The following is a 27,419-nucleotide window of genomic DNA, read 5'->3' on the forward strand; positions in this document are numbered from 1 at the left end:
GGGGTGGCAGGGCTCGTTTTAATTTTTTTATTGTTCGTTCTTCTTTTTTTAAAAACTTTTTTATGACTTTTTAATTTTTTTTTACTTTACATTTTATTTATTTTGTCATCTTTTACTTTTTTATGATTTTTTATCTTATTTTAAATTTATAATTACTTTCATATTTTTAAAATATTTTTCTTATATTCACCTAACTTTATTGCTATCACACAGGAACTAACAAGTTACTATGTGATAGCATTTGGAGGTGACAGGTTCTCTTTATTGACCCTGTCACCTCCAATACAGGAGTTCCAGCACAGCACTGTGCTGAAACTCCTGTGACAGGTGAGAGGGGAAGACTGCTCTCCCCTCTCATTGTATACACGGAGCTGCAGGGTTACTTTTAACCCTGCCGCTCTGCTCACCGCTCTCCATCCTGAAGACGTCGGCGGCCAGCGAGGAGAGGACGGACCCGGAAGGACGCAGCATGGAGAGAGGTAGGTGCGGGGAGGGGTGGCGGGGGGAGGACGGACCGGCTGGAGTCTAATTACAAGTGATCTCGGCGACATTGCCGAGAACACTTGTAAAGAAACAAGTGGTTTCCCCTATTCTTCATTTAGCCCTGCTTGTTCAAAGCAGGGCTAAATGTAGAAAACAAATTACCGCCCGGCGCCCAGAACTGCATGTTCCAGGCGTCGGGAGACTTCAAACCTGGGCCGCCCCGAGGCCGGGCCTCGGTGGCCTTGTCGGGAATCCGGCCCTGAGTGGCTGCAGGGAATATGTGAGTGCTTTAGGAAGCACCTTATGTTGTAACAAACCTTCACACCTACATGAAGAGCAGTATCACTGCAGCAGTATAAAGTGAGCTTTTCAAGTTTTTAGATACAGAAATGAGCTTTATGTAAATATCTTATCAATGTTAAAAAACATGCATCAGTTGGACTAGTGCACTTTGTACTAAAATGCAATTGACCCTTAATATTTCGATGTTTGCCTGGAATTCATTTATGAAGATCAAAGTGTACATAAGGTATAACAATGAATGTTTCGTATTTGCTCTCTACTAATAAAGGTGTTTTGTTATAGCCGTTTGATAAATGCAAAAAATACCTGTCAATCCTGCCAGAAATCATGTAAGCTGGCAAATTCCTGTGCTCTTTGCCTGTGTTGCAGTTTTATGAGTTACCTTCTCCCTGGCTATTTCTTTGCACTACAGAACACCTCCTTCCTATGTTATTGAAAAGAGGAAAGGGTAAGGTGTTCTATAGTTCTCTCCTAGGTGATACCCAGTATGGTGAGTGAGCATTGCCAGCCTAGGACAGAAAGAGTGTTTCTAGCAGGATCATTGGGTGAAAAGAAAGAAACAAGAACCCGAAAAAAAGAAAATGAATGCAGCTACTAAGCCCAAGGACTGGTAAAGTGGAATATTTGAAATTTTTGTTCTTGGGTTTAGGTTCACTTTAAATGAAGACTAGGTAAATCTACTCCTAAAGCAGAAACCTTTTTCACATAGACTAAATTATAACGTGCACTAATGAACTCATTCACCCCAAGCAAATACACCCCAGACCCCTCATACAGATAGAAATAAAAAGGTAGCCTTTAGCTTTCTATGATGATAAAGATCTTTACAGGAACACTTACGTTGCCTTTGGAAATATAGTTGGAGTCTCTGACGATGTCTCTGGCTAGTCCAAAATCACAGATCTTCACCAGTTTCCCCTCACAGATCAGAACATTTCTTGCAGCCAAATCGCGATGAACACACTATAGATTGACATACAGGATCAGATATATGATTTACTTTCTTATACCCTAGGACAGTGGTGGCGAACCTTGGCACTCCAGCTGTGCCAAAACTACATATCCCAACATGCATCTGCCTCTAGGAGTTATGTCTGTGGCTGTCAGAGCCTTGCAATGTCTCATGGGACTTGTAGTTCCAAAACAGCTGGAGTGCCAAGGTTCGCCATCACTGCCCTAGGACCATTTCACGTGGGCATTTCGATCAGGTCTGTCTGTCAGTTTTTTAGGAGGATCTGATCAGAAGCTCACTGTTAGTTTATGGGCAGCCCGATCTAAACAGATGTGTGTCTATTTAAATCCATTTAGCCCGGACTCTGGCTAGGTCTGGAGAAACAAATTAATTAGAGTTCCCTTTTGCGGGACCTGAACGTGGTGGATTGGCAAATGTCCATTTACATCCAATTCCCTATAGACCAACATGGGGTCCAGCAATTTCAGTTTTTTCCTCCATCGCAAGATGCAGGAAAAAACTGGATGGCATGGATGTCACAATGGTTGGAATCATGAAGGGGTCCATGTGAAAGGGGCCTTATGCTACACATGTGATCTCTGGCTCTTCAGATGGACTAAGATCATGTACTAAAGAATAACCTGTGTGCTGAGTTTGAATTCATATGATCAATTTTCCACCTACAGGTATCGAATGAGGACAGTACATACAACAAAAACTAATAGGAACACATCCCCTGTGAGCATTCAGTTCATATAGCCAGCAGGTAATGGAATTCTACTGTGCATCATTTGAGCTCTTTCAATGAATGGAGCTTCATGTTTTTGTATTACTGGTGTGCATAAAGCACCCAAGTTTACCTACCCTTTAAATGTATTCAGTTTAGGTTTGGGTGGCTCTAATCATAATTTGGGTGGATGTAGTGGGGCTGGGAAATAAAAGTATGGTATAAGTAAGTCTAGTAGATAGTTGCAATGCAGTGTTTTATCATTAGTTTTGGTTCAAGAGCACTGGAAATTAATGAATGTGTATGTAAGCCCTGTCAACAAACTTTTGTTATTTGAAGCCTTTTGTTCTGTTAAATCTAACATTTCTAGCATTTTGCTTTATCTGTTGGACAAGTGCAAAAATATATCTGTCTATCCTGCCAGAAATCTAGTGAAGTCAGTGGCGTCACAAGGGGGGTGCGGCCCACACCCGGGTGACACCATTGGAAAGGTGACACCAAAATGACTGTGATTTTGGTGTCACCCCCTCTAAAAAGTTAGGTGAGGGTGCTCTCCGCACACCTTTCAGCAGTCCCGGCCAATAAACAAAGATGGTGCTTGTAGTAACTCCACGGATGGCACCGTGCAAAAAGAACAATTGAAGATTGTTCAATTGTGTGGTCACATCTTCTGCCTTGAGAAAGGGACCCTGCGTGGCCCCGAAACGTCGGCTCTTTTGGATTGTCGTGACACCATTGTCCAATAAAAAGGACTTATTCATTTTTAAACTCTTTGAGTGCTGGTGACCTATTTCTTCAATTACCCCCTCTAAAAAGTCGGGCACTTGGTCATGGACCGACAGCCCAACAGTGTCAGGAGAGAGGAGGTGAAACGGTGGCATACCTCATCCAGCCGGCTGAACGTCCCCTCCTCTCTCTGCCGGCGTCCATCACTAAGATGGGCATCGGCAGGTGTCAATTAGATGACCGCGCTTCCCGGTGACGTCACGCGCCCTCGGGACGCCCCCTGAGTTAAGTCCTAACTTCCTGTAGTCCACTGACAATGTTGCACTGAAATCTCCAACAATGTAATCAGCCTTGCCTTATGGACAAAACAAAACCCTTACCCAATTGTTATAGAGAAGAGGAAACGGGGGAGGTGTTCTGTCCTAACACACTTCCTTTCCAATGGTGTCAACACCGCTCCTCCGCAGTACAGTAAATGAGTGTTATAACCCAAGGAGAGGAAGTGTGTTACTGGCAGGATCGCCTGGTAAAAATAAAAGGTAAAAAGCCTGAAAAAAGAATGCAGCCACCACTTTCTATGGACTGGTAAACTGCAATATATAAAATGTTTTGCTCTTGGGATTAGATACACTTAAAAATTAAAATGACTGAACAGAAACATCACTAAGGGAAAAAAACGGCTGCCATCACTAACCTGTCTTAAAAAAACATCATAACTAAAGCCAACCCAGCAACCAGTGATGTCAGAGGAGTGTCAAAACCCCTGATCTCCTTACTGGTCAACATAAACCATTAGTTCTGAACTGAAAGCAGGCAACTAGCATTTCTAGAAGGCAAGTTCATCAATGGCAGCCTATATGTTCAGTAGAAGTTCCCTTTATGGCTGCAGTTTTATATATAGCACCAGTAAAGGAAATGCCAAATAAATATATGACAATGGGCAGTCTTTGTCACCCAAACAGATAGATTCAGTACTACAAGTCAGTAAATGCAATAATAATCTAAAGTGAAATTTAAAGAGAACTGAAAAAACTTACATTCTTTGAAGCAAGAAATTCCATCCCGTTAGCGACTTGGTAGCTAAATCCAATTAAATCGGTATAACTGAGGATTGGAGATTCATTTATCAAGGTGTTATAATTGGTCCTTTCATTAGCTTCATTAAAAAAGAGAGAAATATCATTAGTTTATTATTCATCTGAAAAACTGGTGTTAATTTGGATGGCACATACAGTATATAAGATGAGAGAAGTGGGCATCTTTCTTTAACCCGACATGGATTTCATTGTGGCATGTGTAAAGTGAACCTGTCACTCATATCAAACCTTTAAAATGAAAAGTCTTCAATAAAAGCATAAACCTCAAGGGGATGCTATTATCTTAATTAGCCAGAAATCCCTCCTCTTTGTCTCTTTTGTAAAGCTGAACTCCAGGCAAAGAGCTAAACACACATATAAATGACATATATTAGAGATGTTTTACCTGCCAAACGGTTTAAATTACTATCTGTTTAGTCCGGAGATTTACAAAGGCCTGTCACACAGCACAGCCCTATCTGGCAGGGTAGGAGACCTGATTTTTGCTGGAGTTCAGTAACACTTATGGGTTTTGTCCCTTTCCAAGCCTGTGACTGGACAGTGAAAGGAGAAGCAGCAGACAGATGAGCTCATCTCTCTGTTACTCTGCTCTTTTCTTCTATCAGCATGCACCGCTGCACAACTGATTGACTTTTTGAGTTGCTTCTCCTTCCCCCAATTCTGAGCTCTTCTGAACAGAGGATTGCAAGAGGCTGGCACTAAGCCAAATTAGTGTACTAGTATTAGTTCTACTGCTTGCATTTAAAATATATTAAATACTGTACTGTATTAATGATTACAGAGTTGCATTCATTTGTGTCTTTTATATCTGTCTTACGTTTGGAATTACACTGGTTTCGCTGTGCAACTAAGGCTTACTTTTCCTGGTTCAAGATGAGTGTGTCACTGCATAATGGGTCTATTCTGATTGGACTGAGGTATAGCAGTTGATGCATAGGTTTAGACATTTGATTTATTACAGGTATTTATATAGCGCCGACAATTTACACAGCACTTTACATTCAGGTGGACTAAGATCATGTACTAGAGAATAGCCTGTGTGCTGAGTTTGAATTCATAAGAACAATTTTCCACCTACATTCACATCAGTCCCTACCCTCAAGGAGCTTACAATCTAAGGTCCCTATCACACAGGCATACATAGAGGGCTAACTTAGAGAGGAACCAATTAACCTACCAGCATGTCTTTGGAGTGTGGGAGGAAACCGGAGTACAGGGAGGAAACCCACGCAAGCACAGGGAGAACATGCAAACTCCTTGCAGAGAGTGACCTGGCCAGATTTACCATTAGACGCAGTAGGCTCCTGCCTATAAGTGACAAAGGTAAAGAGATGGAAAATAGGTTTCAAAGCCATGCACACAGGGTGTGCTGGGTGTGCCTGGACACACCCTAATTACCCCGAGTGCAACAATTAAACTGAAACAGTGGGCGCTGTGTTTTTAGTCACTGAGTCGGTGCAGAGATCACAAAGATCTCTCTGTGACTGGCTAAGTGATACAGAGCGCAGCAGCACTTGCCACTTTCATTCCTCACATAACTGCCACAGTCCTCGGTGCCTGGGAAGCTGCGAGTGGGCGTGTCTGCGGCTTCCCATCCAATCAAGAAGCTGGGTGGGTGGTCACATGACTACCTACCAGGCTCCCTGCTTCATCACTGCGCCACTGCTGGAAGAGGTAAGGGAAAGTTGAAGAGATGGGAATCCAGGATGCATTTTTTTGCATTACTAGACATTACCATAGTACCTGCTGGGGTAGAACAAGCAACAAAAAAACAAACCACTGTGTAAAGGCCCATTCACACCACAGGGGCTTGTTATTTGCATGATATTGTGTGAAGCAGCAAAAGAAGCAGCAAACTGAGGAGCTCATACTTTATGTCTGAAGCTCTCCACGCTTCTCTTAACAGCATGCTCCTTGTACATGAGCACTGCAGCACAACTATTTGCTTCTTTGAGTTGCTTCTCCCTTCCTGAGTCTAAGCTCTGCTGTACAAGTGATTGCAAGAGGCTGCTACCTAGTAATATTCAGGTGCGTACACTGACCCATAGCTAAATTGTGGGGGGTTTTTATAACTGGCTGGAGTTCAGCTCTAAAAATGTATTTCTTTTTCTGGTTTCTGGTAATGAATGATAATTTCTTAGAACACAACTTGATGAACTATGGCCTATTTTGTTTTCTGAGAAATATGGAGCTAATAGTATGTGTAACCCTATAGGCTTTAAATGTGTGTTTTTGTTTTTGAAGAAGCTCAATTTCCACTGACCAGAAGTGGAGTAACTTTCCAGCTCATATGTGGTTCCATAACCAGATGGCTCAATCTCTGCATATTTAATGTCTTCTTTGAGGTCCAGCATAGGCACGTAGTAGATATCATCTTTGCTCATGTCCATGTAGCCTCCATCACTGTCTACCGGGATTGAAAAGTGGCTGGAAAGTAGAGAGATAAAGAATGAATGTAATGTAGATCTAACACCACTGCCCACTATCTACTCACTGTCTGATTCTACCAGCCAAAGTTTCCAAGCTGAATTTATAAGAGGTGAGAAATCTAATACATAACTTTTACAATGAATGTATTCATGTACAACTGTATTTTATTAAAAAGCAGAAACACCCTTCCCTGTGCTCTAAAATTCATATTTATCTAACTTTATGTTTTGTTTTGGAGTTTTAATTAACTATAAACTAGGGATGCACTGATACCGATACTAGTATCGTTATTGGTGCCAATAACGGTAATGACTTGCCGCCTGGCTTCCTGATTGGCAAGCTTCCCGACCAATCAGGATGCAGGGCGGGGAGTCATTACACGCTGCCTGGCTTCCTTAATTGGACTTCCGGTATCGGGATTCATTATCAGCCAATACAGCTTGCCGCCCGGCTTCCTGATTGGCCAGCTTCCCGGCCAATCAGGATGCAGGACGGGGAGTCATTACACGCTGCCTGACTTCCTTAATTGGACTTCCGGTATCGGGATTCAGTATCGGTGCCAATACAGCGTATTTGGGTGAGTACTCGTACCCGCCGAAAGGCTCCCGATGCCTATCCTGATACCAGAACTTCTGGTATCAGTAAGCCCGGGCGGCGAGTCATTACACGCTGCTCGGCTTCCTAATTGGTCAGGAAGCTGGCTCCATGCTCCCTCGTCACCTGGTAACGAGGTAGCATGGAGCCGGCTTCCCAACCAATCAGAAGCTGGGCGCTGTGTATTGATTCGCCGCCCGGCTTCCTGATTGGTTGGGAAGCTGGCCAATCAGGAAGCCAGGCGGCGAGTCATCACCCACCCCCCGGCTTCCTGATTTGCCCTAAACGGGAAGCCGGGCGCCGAGTCATTATACACCACCCGGCTTCCTCGGTAATAAAGAATGGATGTAAAGAATGAATGTAATGACTCGCCGCAGGCTTTCTGATTACCCAGGAAGCCGAGCAGTGTGTAATGATACACCACCCGGCTTCTGGATTACCCGGGAAGCCGTCTCCATGCTCCCTCGTCACCAGTTGATGAGGAAGTATGGAGTCGGCTTTCTGGCCAATCAGGAAGCCGGGGGGAAGGTAATGACTGGCTTCCTTTATTGGACTTCCGGTATCAGGATTCAGTATCAGCGACTACTGGAAAAAAAATATCAGTACTCGTACAGAAAAACTGGTATCAGTGCGTCCCTACAATAAACTGTCTAGTAAAGCAGAAAGTATGATTATTAAGCTTATATTTGTGTTCACTAGTATGAATGAAGAAAGTAAAGATTACCTTGACATCCTCTCTCCTGTGGAAGTGTTACTGTACTCCTCATTCTCTTTCCTACTTTTGTCAGCATAGTACTGCAAGAAGGTGTGCTTGTTTCTGTGTAAATAATCCACCAGGTCTCCGAACCTGCAGTATTCTGTCACTATGTAAGTAGGTCCTGGGAACCAAAAAAATGGTACATCTTTAGTTTGATATACAATTTATGGCAAAGTAATAATCAAGCATATCTAGCTCCACCCCCCCCCCTTTTTTTTCTTCTCCAAATATTGCCTCAATAGCGACATAGACTGCATGAATTGGATTCAAATTTCCATGGCAGCCGTTATTAAAAAGCTATTACATTAACAAACGGGCAACATTGTATGCTTTTAGCAAGCTTTTATCAGGGCTAAGGTTTGCTGAAACCTTCTAAAAGCTTGTTTAAAGCTACAGTCAGCACTCCCATTAGGACTTGTATTAAGCCCTTCCAGACTGAACCTGACATCTGCTTTAAAGGCTTGAAAGTAACAGTTCCTGTGCGTACAAGTTGTGTTGTATTATACCTTTCGTGCAATTTTACACAGGCAGGCAGCTACAATACCTCCTATGCAAAGGCACTGTAATAGTGGTCTAACAGTAACTGATGCTTAATCAGGTTCGGGTGAGCCAACAGACAATTTAAAAGGCTGTATGCCTTATTTTTGACTGGGAGACACATACCCATAATTACTGCTACAATCATACCATGAAGTTAGGAACCTGTGTCGACACGCTTTAATTCATGTCAGCTGGGTCTTGAATTCCGATACAAGTTTATTGAAATGCAAAACCTGCTTGAAGCAAGTCAAATACAGGTCATAAGGAGAGAAACTGCAGGTCAAATGCACCTGCTAAATTATTAATGATCTCATGGCTGTCTCTAACTGATGTCAAACTGATGCCATTGACACAAGCTCGTCAACACAGGCCCATACATTTAGGAAACCTAGAAAGTATTTCTATTTTTAAACAGAACTATAATGAAATTTTGATTGGACATGAAGTCCCACAGTCTATTCATGGTGAGATATAACTAAAATGAATACTCGTTAAGTGAACATTGGTGGTAAAGGCAGAATACATTTACATTCATGGACCAATAAATCTAAAATAATATAATAACTGATTTAATACTGTTTATGAAAGTAAATGTTAAGGTTTTATGAGTTTGAAGACAGGTTTTCTGACATCATATAGCATTATCTATTTTAAGAACACTGCAAGCAACCTTCCCCTATAGCCCATCGGTAGCCTAAAGAGTAAACTCATGTGGATTTTATACCAGAGTGAAGAATCTCAAGTCCTGCTTGCTCCTGGCTATTCTCAGGCTTAGACTATTGATAAGTCAGTTCTGGTATTTACCACAATACCTGCTGTGCCAAAATGTATGTTGGGTGAAGTAAATGTCTATCATTAAAATCCATCCTTACCTTGCACGGTTGTACCAACTTCTCTCATGTACTTAAATTGTTAACTCTGCACACAGTGAGCTTCTCCCAGTGTTGATTAGAAGCAGCAAAATGTCACAGTCTCATTTCCTGGCTGGAGGATGTCCATCATCCTCTAGCTCTTATTACCCCAGGCTTACTGTCCCGGGCAAACCTTCATTATTTGGATTTCACTTCTTTCAATCATAGCGGCTCAGCATCATATGTGTGCATTACCTAGGGTGGTCTTTACGCAAATGCAGTATGCAGTATGCATAGGAATGCCCACTCCTCCAGACTTATATCTACCCATCAAGACAAAACTCCTGCCAAGAACCGGACTACTGGTTGCATCAGGGCTGAGGGCTCTTGAGAAGAGTAATGAGGAAAGGTTCTGCGATTTTTCCAGGAAGCTATGTACTTTACCCTGCCTTCCCCTCCAACCAGCCATGATCTAACTGCATTGGATAGAGAAGCACAAAGCCAGTGATGACATGACTGGGCTCAAATGAAGGTTTGTATTGGTAACTGAAAGGTTTTATTGACAAATTTCATTAGCTGGAAAAAAGGGAGGAGGGAAAGCAAAATATAGGCAGATTCAACTTTTGTTTTTTAAGTAGCACCAGTAGATACAGCTGTCACTGTCACAGACTGTACTGCGGTTCATTGTAAAAAAACGGCAAACTACTTGTAGTGTGCTGGTTTTTTATACTGAACCGCAGTAAACTCTGTGACAGGGACAACTGTATGTAGTGGTAGCTGTGTGGGGATGTACACAAGCGGCTGTGCAAATGCCTGTCACCCGTAAGAAGTCTTTAGCCTGGGGGAGCCTGTACCGACTCTGCCAGGCAAACACATCCTTCTGTGTGGGTCATTGTGAGGACCTCTCCTGCGCTCACTCCTATGGCCGCCAAGGTGCTGCAAGAGTTAGGTGAGGCTGGGGAGTCTATGGGTGATGGCTGGTCTGGGGGGAAAGGGGGGATTGGGAGACTGTAGCTGGGGGTATTCAGTATTGCTGACTTGATGCATAATGTATAGCTGGTGGTATTCTGCATTCCTGTATAATGATTATACAAAGTTGCAGTGGCGGATCCAGGGATACCCCCCTCTTGAGAAAATTAGTGCTCTTTCCCTGGGCCGCTCTGCTGGGCCCCGCTGGCTGCACCGAACAATCGGGACTCAAAGCAGTCAGGCAAATTATGCGGCTGCCTAATTTATGTGAGTAAAGACAGCCCAAGGCTGGCAGCGGCGGAAAGATTCCAGAAGGAGAGGCCAGGTGAATGCGCTGTACCCCGGGGAGAGAGTCAGGGGGCAGTGGACAGGGGGGCAGTGGACACAGAGGAGGTGGTGGGAGAGGAGAGAGATTCGCACAGTAGCAGTGGAAGAGCCAGGTGGGGGGCTTATTTTCTGGCAGTGCCCATCCCGAGACTAGATTCTGGATCTGCCCCTGAGTAGCACACAGTAGTTTCAATCCACTTAAATTTAGCAAAGTTAACTTCAGCTTATACTGACTGTTCTTGACCCAGCATGGTATTTTGGATCAGAAGCAGTACTGGTGCATTGTTATTCAGTTATGTACCATAATTGTGCATAGTAACTTGTGTTTTCAGCACACTGGGTCTTCAAAATAGTTTCCCCAATTTCATGAGAAAACAGGAAAAAACGCTTTCTTTTTTTTCTTATTGTCTACTTCTTGTAACTCAGTGCAGTAAAAGGGTCCACTCAGTTTCAGTATTTTTGTTATAAGTAAACACTGGTAGGCTGAGGAAGCTCCTGGTTTCTTATTTGTATTTGACAATACAACAGTGAAATCATTCTGCTATTATTTCTTATTATACTATTGTTTGTTTTTTAGGGGTTCCTGTCCATTCTGCATGTTCCAGCTTCTTCTGTAGCATTCTGTGTGCTATAAACTAAATAAAAAACTCAACAGGGAGAACTACTACAGGTGTGAAGACCCAGAAACCCAAGCACAGAGATCTCACCAACAGAATCTCTAAGTGATACAAAACTACTGTGTGGTTTAACCCTCCAACACCTACCAACATCTGGATTGTTGGTAGGAGGTCTGCTTGGCTCATTGCCTCAGGTATCTTCCTGAGGCAACAATTGCATTATTGTCAGTCCTCTAGGTCATCCATGTGGAACAAGAGCATGTAGGAATTTTTGTCTTTAACTGTTTATCTGTGACTGCTTTGATAGTAGAAGTTACTGAGGCCATGTCTCTTTTAAGCACTTCTTTCAGGTGGAGAAACATATTTCAGGAAAATATTGGAGAGTGCCTGTGGATTCAACATCATCTAGTTCGATGTCCTAGACTGAGGAATCACGGTGACTGAAGGATCAGCCTGAGGCTTTGTGTTTTTCAGACAGAGGTAGGAAGGAGGCTTTTAACTTATCATGCTTCAGGGCCATATCGGGTGAGCATGGCGAGGCCTTGCTGTCTCTAAGTCATAGGAATATATTTATAGTTTTTCTAGGTTGGGAGGCTCACTAGACTAGAACTCTGAATCCCTTTCTTGCTGGTTTTCCCTATAGTGTGTTGATTAGGGTTGAAATGTGGGTCCTCTAGGTGAAATGCAGGAGCTCCCAGAGTATGCGTCTGTACATGGCAATTAGCAAACAATGCCCCCTAAATTGTTAGATTTGAGTGGACTGGCCCTTTAACCAGATATCAGCATGCAACAGTCTAGTTACATAATTACATCATTTGTAAGGGTGAAAGACAACACCGGTCCATCTAGTTCAACCTACATATGTGTGTGTATACATGTCGTTATGAATATCCATACCCCCATATATTTTGTGAACTCATTTAAATGTCTAGATTAAGTATCTTCTGTAGATGCTATGAATTATAACATGTCTGTGCTACTTAATAGCCCTTCTGTAGGCCCTGGAGTACACAAACGAACATAAATAGAAGCAATAGAACAGTATAAATTACCTCCTTTGGTACATGCAGCTAACAAGTTGACAATATTTAGGTGTGGACCCAGATGACTCATGATCTTCAGTTCAGACATGAGAGCCTGCTTCTCACTGCTTCTGGCAGTGGCTGTGAAAACATATTAGTGGGGTATGTGTAAATAAACATCCATATTAAGAAGATTCAGACATGACCGATTTTGTGTTTTGATGTAAGGATCTTATCCATAACTCACATTTCAGCATCTTCACAGCTACTTTTGTGGTGGACTGAGCGTGGCCTAATCCATGAGCTGTAGCTTCAACAACTCTACCAAATGCGCCAGAACCAAGGGTACGACCTGAAAAAAACAAATAAATAGTCATGTCTCAATGGCATCAATAGATTTCTTCTATGCTTCTGGGCAGTGCAGAGGGTACTGTAGGAGAAGCATTCCTGTTTTATGAATGTACATGAGGAAATTTTTTCGATTTTTGTTTAACAAATGATTACATCATCAATACGTTTTATGGCACATCTAGTAATTCTTCAGCACTGGTATATACAAGCTGTATTTGGATTTAATGGTTTGTCTCCTCTCCACTAAATTAGTAAGCAAACATTGTGTTGCTGACTGGATAGGAAACATAGACAGCAATAAAATCATTGTCAGAAATTCTAACCCTTCCCCACTTTACTAAAAATTTGCTTTTCTTAATCTCTGAGCCCCAGTTGGAGAGATTTCCCACTACTTCCTGTCCTCAGAGTCTGCATCCCCAATAGGTACATTTGATACCTGCACTCATACAGCATTATGACCTTACAAGATGATGGTGCTCATAGTGATGACACGGATGGTGCCGTGTGGAACTCCAAAGTGTAGATCAGATAGTCACCAGCACATACGTAATAGAATCCCAGTTCAACTTATTAAATTATTCTCACAATTTGTCATGAAACACAAATGTTTTTGGGCCCCTTCTTCAGGGCACCATAGTTATACTTCAATAATATATCACATACACATCTATGAAAGATGAACACCAAGGAATCATTTTTTAGGCATGGACTATATCACTAATGCCTAAGTACCAGGAAGTGGAAAAACTGTCATTGTAAGTAAAAGAAAAAAAAGTCTTAACTAATGAATGTAAGATGATTTCATACCTGCATGTAGAGCTGAGTGCTTATGTGGTTTTTAATGAAAGGGGCCCGGGGGAAAAGGTCCACTTTAAGTCTCTATATATCAGTCTACCTGCTTAGTACTCAAAACTTAATTTTTGCAAAACAATTAATTTGGTGGGTTTAGTTCTGCTTTAAAGCGGTACTTTAGCTAAGAAACAAAATTTACCAGCAGGAAGGTTTTTTATTGCAAAATAGACATACTATGGGGAATGTGACTTTCACCAAACATTCGCTAATGGTGAATCAATTGCTGCCATTAAAACACATGCACCAGGAAAAATTGCCTGCAGTTATTGTTTGGTCAATGTCAGATTAACTGCTTTATAAATATGCCTGTATGTTTCTTCTACAATAAAACCTTCTTACCTTCCTCTTCACAAACGTCTTTAGAATGTATACTGAGCTGCACTCTTGTTCACATGTGCGGGAGCTATGTCTTCCTACGTAATGTTCATGCAACATTATATATACAGTAAATGTCATATAATATTTGTATTGTTAAAGCATAAATCCTCTTGTTTTTATTGAAAACTTTTTTGACCCATTTACACTTCCACAGCATTGTAACACATGCCTTATTGCACACATTACCGGAATGCGTCATAACACACTTTTTTAAATGCCTTTGTTGTGGATGGCACTGCACGGTAGTGGGTTGCATCACAAAAAAAGGGTATGATTTTTACCACATCAGGGTGTGTTGGCAACCCATTAATTTTCAATGGGCTACCTTGATGTAATGCATGTTAAAATGCACATTGACCCACCAAAAATAAGTAAATGGACCTGTATTAAAAGAAAAAAAAACAAATAAAAACACTCCTCTATATTATAAAAATATGGTTTAGTGGGGACATAGCTCCCAACTTTTTGTCATTTGATCCCACGGTCCCTTTTTTAGAACCAAATCCCTCTGTCTCTCTCTCTCTTCCTCAGTTGTCCCTATTATAGTGTGACCTTACAATTACACAGTAAGGAGCCAGACTTTTATTTAAAAAATGCATTATTTAACTACCATCAGTATTAAACTGCACTAAACAGTTTATCTGACTTATATGTTATTAAATATAAGTTGAAATGCCCATATAAAAGAAAATCAGTGATGAAAAAGCATTTGTGGGCTTACAGTGTATGTCAAGCTAAAACATTTTTTTGAGTTTGTATAGCATGGGGCAAGATTAGAATCCCTATTGGAGTTATTTTTAATGCTATCCAAGGCTTTATCAGAGAAATTTACCTCCACTTCCTGTCCAGCTGACAATGATTTAACCAGACAGGAAATGAGGAAAGTCTTCAACAGGGACACAAACAGAAATAGGAATCTGACAGGGGTTCTAACCTTCCCCTATTTTTTTTAAAGAAAAGCAATTTAATTTCTGTCCGTGTTGCTGTTGGTGAGTTCCCCTCACTAATTGACTGGTAAAATGCTGTCAGCAGGACAGGAAGTGAGGGGAAAGCTCTCTAATGGTGCGCTAGATAACAGTACAGATCTGACAAGGGTTTTATTCCATCCCCACTCTATCCAAAACTAAGAAAATATGTTTTATCTTGACATACACTTGAATCAAACATTGTTTTGCGTATTATGTCTTCACAGTCCAAGTACTTTGCCTATGTTTAAAAGTTATAAACTTTTATAGTGATAGTACTTTGCCTGTGTTAAAAGTTGTTCCTCTTAGAAAGTTGGAAAGTATATGAAAGTGAGAGGCTATGAGAATGTATAAAAATTTTTTTATGGAAACGTGTGGCATTAATGGTTTAGAGGTGCTGTTTATAATTACATTAAAATGACATATTATGCATTGTCGGGGAAGTACTGTTTGATTTCATTTGAATCTTGCTGGCTCATCGCCATACTCAATATTGACCACTTGGGGGCACTCTTTGCCCGTTCATTGCCTTGCAGTCTAATTTGCAACACATTGAGATAATGATAACTGCAGTTTCATTTTACTATTGCCATCTAACTGCAAAGAAGCAATTTGCATTCCCATTATGTAGCTACATGCTGCCTCTTTTTCCAATAGTAATAAAGTATAACGAGCAGCTGGCAATAAATCCGCTAATGAGTCAATACAGCTTTAAGTGAACTGGTTCTGGAATGTGTGAAGAGAGGTGATGACAACTGTACTATTATTATAGACCAATGTGCAGAGAACGAACAATGTAACATTAAAAGTGGAAGCAGTTGGATTGTGTCATGTCATAGTTGTTGCTAGGTAACCTTGACAGGACTAAAATACTGACTTTTAAAGCATATTGATATAAAAATGCACTTGTAGTATTGTTAAGGGCACAGGGTTCACAGCCATCATAGTATTGACAAGGGGCGAGAGAGAGAGAACGAGAGACCAATTGCTGGATAATTCCCCCCCACCCCCATGTTCTCAAGCACTTAGCAATATGCTTTCTGCAGAATTAAGGAACCTTTTTTTTGCGACACAGGACGCGCGGCCGTGTTTGATTGCACAGGCGGAATCGCGGCAGGAAACCGTGCGATCTGCCCGGCGGGACTTGGCTGCTATTAGAAAATAATCACGGATCGCACAGGTGTGAACCTGGCCTCAGGCCGATCTGGAGGACACCAGATACAAGCCGGTAAATACACAACCTGAGATATCACTTAAAGCAGAACTCCAGGCCAAAAACTACAAGAAAAAAATAAAGGATATCTAGGGTAAAAAAAATAAAAATAAATATGTATTTCTGTGTTGAATTTCCATACATTCTATTCCACTGCTTATAGCCACATCGATCTAAAAGCTGTAAACTTACTTATTGAACATGCCCATAGGCTGTACTTCCTCAATGTACATCCTATGGGAGGATGCGTCTGCACACAGTTGCACACAGGCCCAAACCTGCACATGCGTGTGGGTCCAGGTGCCTACACTTGGAGGCAAACAGTGTGCATCCAGGTGCCGGGGCCCAGACCCACACAGATGTGCAGGTTTGGGTCTGCGTGTAACCTTGTATAGCAACGTCCTATAGGCTGCTGCATGCAATTACACGTAGCACCTATCCTTCCTGGGACCCCAGCGTGCATGCTAGAGGCATGTGCGCACCCGTGTAAATGAGCCCTTACAAATAAAAAACACAGCTGACATTGACTCTTGCTTCTTTTGCCAAAACAGAGAATTTGGGCCTTAAAATAGAGCCAAGTATTGATTCATCCGCTGCAGCCGTAATCCTGAAATGTTAACGTTGATTTAACATGAAATGGTGGCAGTTAAATATTGAAATGTCATTTAAAGTTACACCGCTTATGAAAATATATATTTATAAATGATAGTTTCTAGGCAGCATATGCTTGGGAATATTAACATGTGGAGTGTCATTTAAGTGGGAGATGATGCAGTTCCAGAGCCATATGTTTAAAAGATACTGCGATCTTACATAAATATGTTAACGTTCTATTTAAAGTACAAGGAAAGGCAATTTTTTTTGTCGTTTTAGAGAAAGTGGTGAACGGTTAGAACTACTTTCAGGTTTCACCGTAAATTAAAGTGATATGTAAATGCATAATTTTGCTACCAGAACAGGAAATGAGGGGAAATCTTCTGACAACTGCCTAAAAGGGGATTTCGAACACATTGGTAAGATATCTTCTCACTTGCTTTTGAGTCTACAGGACTGCTTGGGTGGATTTATGCTTTAATTAGGGTTTACAATGTTGTTTCTCTCTATCACTTCACTGACCGATTTACCACTATTCTGAGCTTGTCAGCTTATTTTGGTGTGACCCACCCTGGCCTTGAATACGTATTTTCCTTTGATGAGTAATTGCACTATTAAAACAGCTTATTGGTTGAGGTTCTCAAACTGTAAGCTCCACACTTGTCAGTAGTGAAGTTTTCCACAATGTGTTAACTTTTAGAAGAGCCCTATCCTGTACAATGTCCACTAATGTTGCATTTAGCATTTACCTAAAACTAATTTGTCTCTTGAAATCTCCCAGCTGGAGTCATATGGAAGTTGCAGAGGGTCCACATAGATGTACTCATGGCCATCAGAGCTGACCGACTCAATGACTTTCCATCGTATTTCATAGCGAGGTTTCTGTAGACCAGGAAACAAAACTGTTGACCATTACTCAATCCAAGACTAGAATATTTAAAATATCATTCGCTCCAGATGAAAAAAAAAACTGGTGAAGTATGTACCTTTGGCTGGACACATTGCTTTGAACAGATAGCAGTTCTAGGACTGCAAGATCATTCTAACAGCTGTTAAAAAGACCTCTTTTTGGACCACATCAGTGGTCACATCTAAACAACCGGATATCCATCAAGAGAGCCTGCAGGCAAAGAACCTTTGAAGCCTAAAGCAATAACATTTGTATATGAGATGACTGTATTTGTATTTATAATGAAAAAACATCTAGTGCCTACTGTGCCTTATGGTAAATCCAGCCCTGGGCTTAAATATTATTCACAAATTTTTTGAAAGACGAGGAACCCAAAAGATTAGGACCAATAGCGCTACACTTGTGTTGGCCATAGCTGCCATTAAGATGTAAGCACTCTTAATTACAGCTATAATTACAAAATACAAGGTATATTCTGATTGTTTAGCATGGACAGTGATTAAAAGAGCCCTTACATGTATTTATCTATAGAAGCCTATCCACTTTTAGCTAACAACTATTGCCTTCCATCTACTGAAATATTAGTTCTGATAGATTTTTTTGCCTTAAAACACTATGCATCATGCAGTTTGCTATCATTAATAAAAAATGTTAATTAAATCAAAGTGAATCTACTGCAGGAATAAAAGTATTGGATGTTCAGATACCAAGTATCTTACTCAGTACAAGTACATGTACAGATACCTTTCCAGCTCCAAGACTAGACTAGAGAAAAATTCAAAAGTTAGGAGGCAGCTGTCATTTGTAAGGAGCACACGGAGCTCCTGGGATTTGTGCATCTCTGTTTTATTGTATGATTTGTTTTATAAATATATATTGGGGATGCACCAATACCATTTTTTCAAGTACAAGTACTGATACTTGTCCAAGTCCTCACAGATACAAGTACTGATACATTTTTGTTTATTGTCATGTGACAGTTTTTCTAAAACAATACAGACTAATGATTTCAGGACAGTGGTGGAGCGCCAGAGCCAGGTCCCAGCTGCAACCGCTGCAACCCTGGTAGTTCTCGTGAAAATGCCAAGTATCAGCACTTGTATCTGAACAGGTATCTGAACTGGTATCTGGACATCCCTAGATACAATCATATCATATTTGCTCTGTGCCATGAATGGCTCAGACAAAACTGCACATATTGCAGAAATATGGTTACATTTGCTTGTCACCATAAGTGTCACAACACAATGTTTAATTAATATTAGAAGATGGGCAGTACTTACCTTTTTCCACAGAACGATAAGTATTATAAGGAATATAACAGCCAAGACGATCAGTCCCACAATAGCTGATATGAACACAACTTTGAAAGGCAAATCTGTAGATATAGAATAGAAAGACATATATTTTGTAAAGCACCATTATTTGGTGGAATTAAGCACATTTGCCTTATATACAGAAATGTATCATGATTAAGTGGACTAGACATTGGTCTGATAAAAGGATTACTACGTACAGCTGGCCAGTTCAATGTGCTTTACAAAATGTGCAACAAAATCACAGATCCTGCAAACTAGACCTTCTAGTTTAGTGTGCAGAGGTTTAACCAATTATGGTTCATTCAAAAACATTTTTTTTTTGCACCAATCAAACAGATATAACAAAATACTTCCAATGTTATATTTAACAGATCAAAAAAGAGCAAGTAAGAAAAGTTAATTGTTAGGGTTTACATACACTTTAACAAACATCTATGTGATTATTGACTTACTATGAGGCACTAGGGTGACGTCACGATGGTGGCTCATTCCAAGATCATTGTCGCCAAGGCAGCGCAAAGAGAGAGAATCTGCAATACCGCGGACATGGAGAATGCTCTTGACACGGTAGGTTCCAAACTCTTCTGGTTGTGAATAACTGATGTTCATATCATACTTAATGTGTGCGGTTGTGTTGTGTAGAGGCTCCCACTGGCTCCACCCCTTACTGCTGCACCTGTTAGTGACAAGACATTGTTTTTACAGTTCAGAAGTAAAAATTAAGTTTTTGAAGGACAGTGTATTGAAGGTTATACTACATCACTGGTGTTCCACCAAAGGTCCACCTCCTCTGATGCATTTCACCCAATCATGGGCTTAGTCGTAGAGACTGTTCTTCATGACCAAGCCCATGGACAGATTGCAACCCTTTCCCACCTAACTGAATCTTGGGGTTCTACCCCCACAGCCTTGTGTTCGTTTTTAAATTAAAGGAGAACTATGGGGTCAGTGTTTTTCCCAGTAGTTCTCCCCAGGGTCACCCAAAGCTCAGTATACAGCCAGCTACAGCTCGCGGTATACTGAGACAGCCGCAGCCGGGACGGACCCCGACATTACTGTCTGGATCCACCAAGCTGCGTGATTGACAGCTGGCTCTGCCTATCTAAAGGCAGAGCCATCTGTACCCGCCCCGTCCGTTCCGCCAGTCAGCGCTGGAGGATCGGACAGAGGAGGGGGGAAATCCCTGCAGGGAGACAGTCACGGTTCTCTGCAGGGACAGGTTCGAGAAGTGAGCGAGCGACGGTATGTGTTCGCTCACATCCCGATCTATTGAGCCAACATGTGACAGTTTTGTTGTCACACGTCGGCTCGAACTATGAGGATGAGTGATTTTCACTCATCAGCTCAGCTTAAAGATGTTAGTTACCTGGTTTTCGTTGTCTTTAATAGTTTTTTAGGCACTGTCACAAAAAAGTACACAGTGAGCAAAGTCAAAACTCCCAATCTGCATGCATATTCCTAATCAGTGATTTAAAGTACTGAATAAATAGTATTAGCATGACAACCAAGGAAGCAGAATTTTTAGACAGGTTGGTAAAGGCAAGCTCTATATTTGCTTTCAGTAAGCACTGCAGTAATAGAAACATACCTTTTTATCTCAGTACAGATGTACCAAGTGATCTCTGGCCTTGGCATCCCTTTGCCAACACATGTCACTATCTGTCCGCCACCTATAGGATGGCTGTCAATCATTTCCTTTATTTCAACTGGCACTAAATAACAAAAACAAACAACCATGGTAAAGCCATTTGTAGTTACGGTGGAGACATTTTACTGTTTGAACCGCCACTATACCTATCCAGTAAGAGTTAACATCAGAAACTCATCATGATATATATTGATTGGTTTAAAGCCAGAAACTTTACTGGGCTATTGAACTTTCTACAGCATTAATAAATCAGCCTTGTAAAATCCATGATGGTTCGGTCACAAATGTTTACTCCAAAAAGATATTCTCGTAATTACTGGTTCAGCTCTAAACATTTGACTTTGTACTTCAGCCGTAACATCTCTGAATAGGAACAGGCATCATGATCTGAACTTATGACAAACCGCCTTAAACTCGAATCGAGCAAATTAAAGGGCCTTTAAATGTAAATTACAAGCCGGGTTTTATAAAAAAAAGAGTGTTTAAGTTAATTATTAAACATGTCAAAGTTTTAGAAATGTTTTAGAACTGAATAAGTTTAATACAAGTTTAATTACACGGCGCCCGGCTTCCATGATTGGCCAGCAAGCCGGCTCCATGCTTTCTCGTCACATAGTGATGAGAAGCATAGGACGGCTTTCTTGTTAATCAGGAAGCCGGATGGTGAGTCTTTACACGCTGCCCATGCTTCCCGGCTAATCAGGAAGCCAGGTGGTGAGTCATTACACGCCACCTGGCTTCCTAAATGGGACTTCCGGTACTCGGTAATTGGTATCGGCGAGTACTGGGAAAAAAATATCGGTACTCGTACTCTGCACCAAAATACCGGTATTGGTGCATCCCTAGTAAAATTTATTTTGGGTCACTCATTGCTAGGAAGGGAATTTGTGAAAACAGCAGGATTGTGGCATCCAGGAAGAGACATGTTGCACTTGCAGTGTCCATATTCTTTAGGAAGTTAATAACTAAATCTTGGAAATGAGGCAAATGAGAGCGCAAATCCTGGGAGTGTAAAGCGTGTAGGGACAACCAATGTTTACGTGTTACAGCTAGAAAGAACAAAAAATCATCAATAAACAAAACATTATGGACTTCACTCCTTTACGTCCTAAAAACACTGCGATTAAGACTAGAGGCAACCTCTCCACCAGCCCTTCAGCTAGGAGTGGAAGTGACAAAAAAGCTTTTTTGTCACTTCCACTCCTTCACGTCCTAAAAACACTGCAATTAAGATTAGAGGCAGCCTCTCCACCAGCCCCTCGGCACACACAGCACTCAGTACAAATTGGCGTATCATTCATCCCTTCACTCCCGGGATACTCTGAATACGTCTCGGATCGCCATAACCTCATTGGGGCCCCCCCTGTCAGGACCCTCGGCTCCCCAAGTAAGTCCAGAATGTTTTGCTTATTGATGAACTTTCTACCTGTAACACATAAACATTGGTTGTCCCTACACCCTTGACATTCCCAGGATTTGCGCTCTCATTTGCCTCATTTCTATGTTCACAGGCTTCTCCCCCTGTTTGTAGAGCAGCAATCCTCATCGACCATTCCCACACATACCCCACACTCCCATGAGAGCGCTGTGTCTTTTTTCCGTTTGTAATAACTAAATCTTATCTAACAAATTTAAGGTCAAAAAAGTTTATTTGAACTGTCTGTTAACTAGATCATTAATATGGGGGTTACTCACTGTCTCACACTACATAGAACTTTCCAGAAAGGTCTTTTTTTTAGCCACTCGGACACTAATGTTGTACTTGGATACATGTGAGCTTCATCTGCTGGCTAAATATGAGATTTACAATCACATGCACCACAAATGTAAGTGTATTATGTTTGTATTGCCTCTCACAGAGATCACAGTACTACCCCTGACAGTGCCTTGATTAGGGTTGCCACCTTTTCTTCAAGCGCAACCTGAACATTAGCGAAACGCAGAATTATTTTTTGGGGAGAATGAGGCGTGACGTATTCATACGTAAAAGGCACCACCCATTAATGTGTAAATATCACAGTTGAGACTATTTTCAGTGGGGGGCCAGTAGCCCCTATCTTAATTTTGGTTGCTCCTGTCTGCCTGCACCTTGTGCCCGGGTTCCTGGTGCCATGAAACCTGGACACAGCTTTCAAAACCCGAACTGTCCGGGTGAATCCTGGACAGGTGGCAACCCTAGCCTTGATTTACTTTTCTCTGTAGAAGGGCAGCACCACCTTTGATCTGACATCATCCAGAGTCAGCAGCTACTTCCTGGACTGAAATGATGGCACAGAGCTGACTCAGTCATGTAAATCCTGGTGCCTGTTCACCATGTGAATTGCTACAAAGTTTCAATGTTTGATCACCAGGGGTGAGGAGACTGAGGATAGCCTTGCTCCTGCCTGCAGCAGGCTGATGACATCATGTTAGCTTAGGCAAAGTCTATTGTCTGGAGCTAAAGATGATTTTAGTAAAAAAAGGTACGTTTTCTTTAATACAGTTTCTGTATATTGTGACATGCAAGGATTTATTCGTGCAGACTTGTTTAGATACTGGAAGGACAATTTTACACCTATAGGACAGGCTTAAGATTTTGTTTACATATGGTGACAAAAGTAAGAATAACTCACCATTTATCTGAAGGTCAAATGTCATCTCTCCATAATCATCTTCATTGTAAACTTTCAGCGTGTAAGAGCCTCCATCTTTTTCTTTGACTCTCACAAGTGACAGTGTAGTAACATACCTAAAAATATGATGTTGGTTGCTTTAGGAAAAATCAGCATAAACTCATCCCAGTTCTACCATATCAAAGCAGCATTAAGCTGTCCCTAAATCCCCAGTCTAAGTAGTAAAGTATATCATCAGCACACCAAAGTAAAATCTTCAACAAGAAGATGTACACACAATTGTCATAAAACAACGTTTCAAGGCCACTTAGGGTCCCTTCATCAGGCATGACGTAAATCCCTAGTCTGTCTTAGTGATGAGCCGAACACCCCCATGTTCGGTTCGAATTCGAACTTTCGAGCATGGGAAAAGTTTGAATTCGAACTCGAACTCAATGCAAGTCTATGTGGGTAGAACATTGAAAATCAAATGCCCCCTTTTTGAAGCCTTATTTGCAATTTATTGGCCATAAAAAGTGTATGGGGATCCAGGTACTGCCCTGGGGGACAGGAATCAATGAAAAAAAACCTTTTAAAGATACCATATTTAAAGTAGCACTGATTTTAACATTGCTTAAAGGGTAACAATAAAACATTTAAATATTCCTTTAAATATCGTGCCTGGGGGGTCCCCTTAACCTGCCTGTAAAGTGGTGCATCTGTATGATGTACAGAACCTGTTGCAGCAAAAATGACATTTCTAAAGAAAAAAAACAAACATTTATTTATTTATTTTTTAAAACGTGCGGTTCACTCTCCCAAACAATACCAGACCCTTTAGGTCTAGTAGGAATGTTTAAAAAAAAAAAAAGAAGCATGGGGCTCCCCCCAAAAGTCATACCAGACCTTTAAGGTCTGTTAGGAATATTTAGGAGGGACCCCATGTAAAAAAAAAAAAAATGTGTGGGGTTCCCCCTTAAAGTCCTACCAGACCCTATAGGTCTGGTAGGAATTTTAAGGAGGAACCCCACCACCACAAATGGGGGAAAAAAACGCGGGGTCCCCCATAAAATTCCATACCAGACCCTTGATCCGAGCATAGGCCTGGCAGGGCCGGAAAGGCAGGGACGAGTGAGTGACCCACCTCCCTCCCACCCATACCAGGCCACATGCCCCCGGCACTGGAAGGGTGATTTTCCAGGGTCGCCCCTGGAAAAGCACCTTGTCCCTTTGCCGATGGGGACAAGGGCCTCTCCTCCACAAGCCCTGGGGTGTTGGTTATGGGGGTGCGGGCAGGGGGCTTATTCACATCAGGGTACCCCTTTAATAAATGGGCACCCAGATGCAGCCTCCCCCCCTTGTGAATGAAGAAGGGGTACTTACTACTACTAGGTACCCTTACCCATTCACTAAAGGGTTAAATAAAAGTTTTACAAAAGAGGCCACACTTTTGAAAAAATCCTTTATTTGAAAAAAAACAAAACAAAAGACAAGTTTTTGACAAGTCTTAAATTAAAAAAACAAAAAACAAAAATGGATCCATTTAATCACGATGTCCAGCGTTGTCCACGATGATGACAACTCGACAAAATTTAAAATAAAACAATAAAAAATAAATAGAAATATTTTTTTTTTTAAACGCCGACCGTTCACTTGCAACGAACACCAGCCGCAGAATGGCAGTTGACAGATGCCGGTAACATATAAATGGTTGGGCGGAGCTAGCTGTCCCTGTTTACAGTTTAACAGCTGAACCATGATTGGGCAGAGACATCATGGCTAATCATGGCTCTCACAGTTCTCTGTGCCCTGATTGGGCAAAGTCTTGCACCTGACCTGTGGTCAGGTGCAAGGCTTTAGCCAATCAGGGATCACAAGGCACATCGCCTTGTGACAGTTCACAGTGCCGCCTGATAGTTCGTGTGTTTCGCCGAACACACAAACTGCTTATGTTCGAGTCAAACTCGCGTTCGGCTCAAACAGACAACATCTCCGGCATACCTTTCATCCTAAGACAAAACACAATGTTGGCATTAAAACTGTGTGCTTATAGTGTAACCTGACTTAAGCATTTTTTTTTATGTTTTGGCTAGAGTGGAGAGGAATTAGAAGCCCTGTCAGGTTTTTTGCTCTCTGTGAACCTGTTAGTAACCTGTTAGTAACCTGTTGTCCTGGTGACCATTATTACTGAAAGTAAAAGCAAATCACAAATTTTAGGTTGTCACCAGAACAGGAATAGTGGAGAGATCTTTCAATGGGGACAGTTCTGGTGACCCTTCTGACCACCAGATATTTCCCTAATTTAGGAGGGATTTCATCATACTTTCTGTAGTGGTTATTGGACAGGAAGTGAAGGGAAATGTCCCCAATGGGCACAGATGACAAAAAAAAGCTGACAGGTGTTATAAGTCTCCCTGAAACTATCCAAAACTAAAACATTTTGGCTTCAGCTCTACTTTTATCTTCCAATATCCTATTTTAAATGTGACTACAATTGGTCACAGGGCCACTGGGTTTAATCTACTAAAGAAGGAAACCTAGAAAACCTGGGAGTCACCCACTATTTGGGGGTCTTTTTCCAGCAGGTGAAGCAAGTCAACCAGAGTCTTCAACTGGATGAATTTGGCACATAGGGAATGTGCCAGATTCACCCAATAAAATCCTGCCTCTGCCACTGTTTCCAGTGACTGAGTGGCTCAAGACACGTGGGTGCGTGTATGTGGGAATGGTTCAGGGCATGCAGGTGTGTGCGGGGGAGAGAGGTTGGTTCCAGCCTCCATTGTCTGGAAATACAAAGCATGAAACTGCAGCAAGGATTGGAACAGGTGAGGCAGGCTAATCACAATGTAACTGGCAATGTGTTTGCTGGCTAGGGTATGCGGTGGGTTTTGAGGGCAGCTAAGTGATCAAGGGGACACTGAGCCTTCTGCAGCAGCCTCCCAAACCGTCCTGCCAATGCTGAATCTTAGGTCATTGGAAGCAGTATGTCCCCATGACAAACTCAGTTCATATTTTAATAAGTTGGAATTGATATAAATAATCAGAATCACTTTTTCAACAACTGTATTCTGAAGAAGACAGCCCCTCTAATCAAATTATTCACCCCATTTCATCATGGCATTCTTTTCTTTGCACTTCCTTATCCCCTCCTACTAATTTTTTTCTGGGCTGATGCCACTAGACACTTATTACTATTAGCTACTAATTATTTTTGCTTTGTTTCAGTTTTTACAATTGAATCCCCAGAAAAACAGGACAACAAAAAAGACAAATATTAAAAACTCACGTGTTCTCAGCAGATTTTTCAGTCACAATGTTCACAAGGCTGTTATTATTTCCAGGCAGGAGATGGTCACCTTTTAGCCACTCGATTGTGGGTTTGGGGTAAGCCTCAATGGATACCACAACGGAGGTGCTTTGATGTAGGTTAGTGGGCTGTAAAGTGCCTTCCATGTGCATCTTCACATATCCCTTTTCTAGAAGAGATTAAAAGATGCAACAGTTATGAAGGTGAAACAAATGCTGGATAAATTGGGCCCCCCTAGCCCGTATGGGCAACCAATAAACTGACTTCCACACTGATGTTCTGATGCTGGATGAACTTTTATTTAACAACCTCAGGGGCGAGGGTTAGGACACAGGACACCTTTTATGTTGTAAACTCCAAAATGATAGAACAATTTACTTGCAACCATCACAGATAGAGAACTGTGCCAACAAGGCGATCTGTGACTTTAACTCCTGGCTGTATAATAGTTGAAGTTAGAGCTACCTGTCCATTGGGAAGAGGTTTGCCATACTTCAGTGAAGGACCAAGCTTCTCAGGCTCCATTTGCATATTGAAATTCCTCCAGGACATCTCCATTCCAACGCTTCCCCCACTAGGCCAAGGTCCCAAACCTTAGTCTAAACACATGGCCACCCTCCCTAGGCAGTCAGCCTAGGAGGATCAGACAACTTATATACATCCCTCCCCTGGGCCGCAGCCAGGGGAATACTGACTTTCCAAGGTCACTCCTGAATCCCCAGACCTTTTTAGCATATCAGTGTGGATCCATTCGTATTACAATGAACAGTAATTTGAGTAGCAGATGAGCAGGGGTGAGCAAAAATCCTCAGCAGGAGAGACACCAGACTTGCTCCTGAGGTCCTCTAGATTCTACTACTAGAAGTACCCTCAGTAGCCATCCACTTTCCTGGTTT

At 41.7% G+C, this 27,419-nt stretch overlaps 1 protein-coding gene across 1 annotated transcript in view; it reads right to left on the reverse strand.

Moving 5' to 3' along the window:
• Positions 1-27,419, reverse strand: part of PDGFRB (platelet derived growth factor receptor beta) — a 53,277-nt gene that overhangs the window by 13,649 nt on the left and 12,209 nt on the right. Inside the window, exons 6-17 of the mRNA XM_018554956.1 lie at positions 26,503-26,692; positions 23,238-23,353; positions 20,566-20,689; positions 19,430-19,653; positions 18,942-19,036; positions 17,498-17,630; positions 12,643-12,747; positions 12,426-12,536; positions 8,037-8,190; positions 6,548-6,715; positions 4,229-4,337; positions 1,627-1,749 (exon numbers count right to left, since the gene is read on the reverse strand). Coding sequence (XP_018410458.1) covers positions 1,627-1,749; positions 4,229-4,337; positions 6,548-6,715; positions 8,037-8,190; positions 12,426-12,536; positions 12,643-12,747; positions 17,498-17,630; positions 18,942-19,036; positions 19,430-19,653; positions 20,566-20,689; positions 23,238-23,353; positions 26,503-26,692 — 1,652 coding nt within the window. The remainder of the gene's footprint in view (positions 1-1,626; positions 1,750-4,228; positions 4,338-6,547; positions 6,716-8,036; positions 8,191-12,425; positions 12,537-12,642; positions 12,748-17,497; positions 17,631-18,941; positions 19,037-19,429; positions 19,654-20,565; positions 20,690-23,237; positions 23,354-26,502; positions 26,693-27,419) is intronic.

Source organism: Nanorana parkeri, unplaced genomic scaffold (genome assembly GCF_000935625.1).
Source record: "Nanorana parkeri isolate BGI_ZX_2015 unplaced genomic scaffold, ASM93562v1 scaffold179, whole genome shotgun sequence".
In the NCBI taxonomy this organism is placed as follows: Eukaryota; Metazoa; Chordata; class Amphibia; order Anura; family Dicroglossidae; genus Nanorana; species Nanorana parkeri.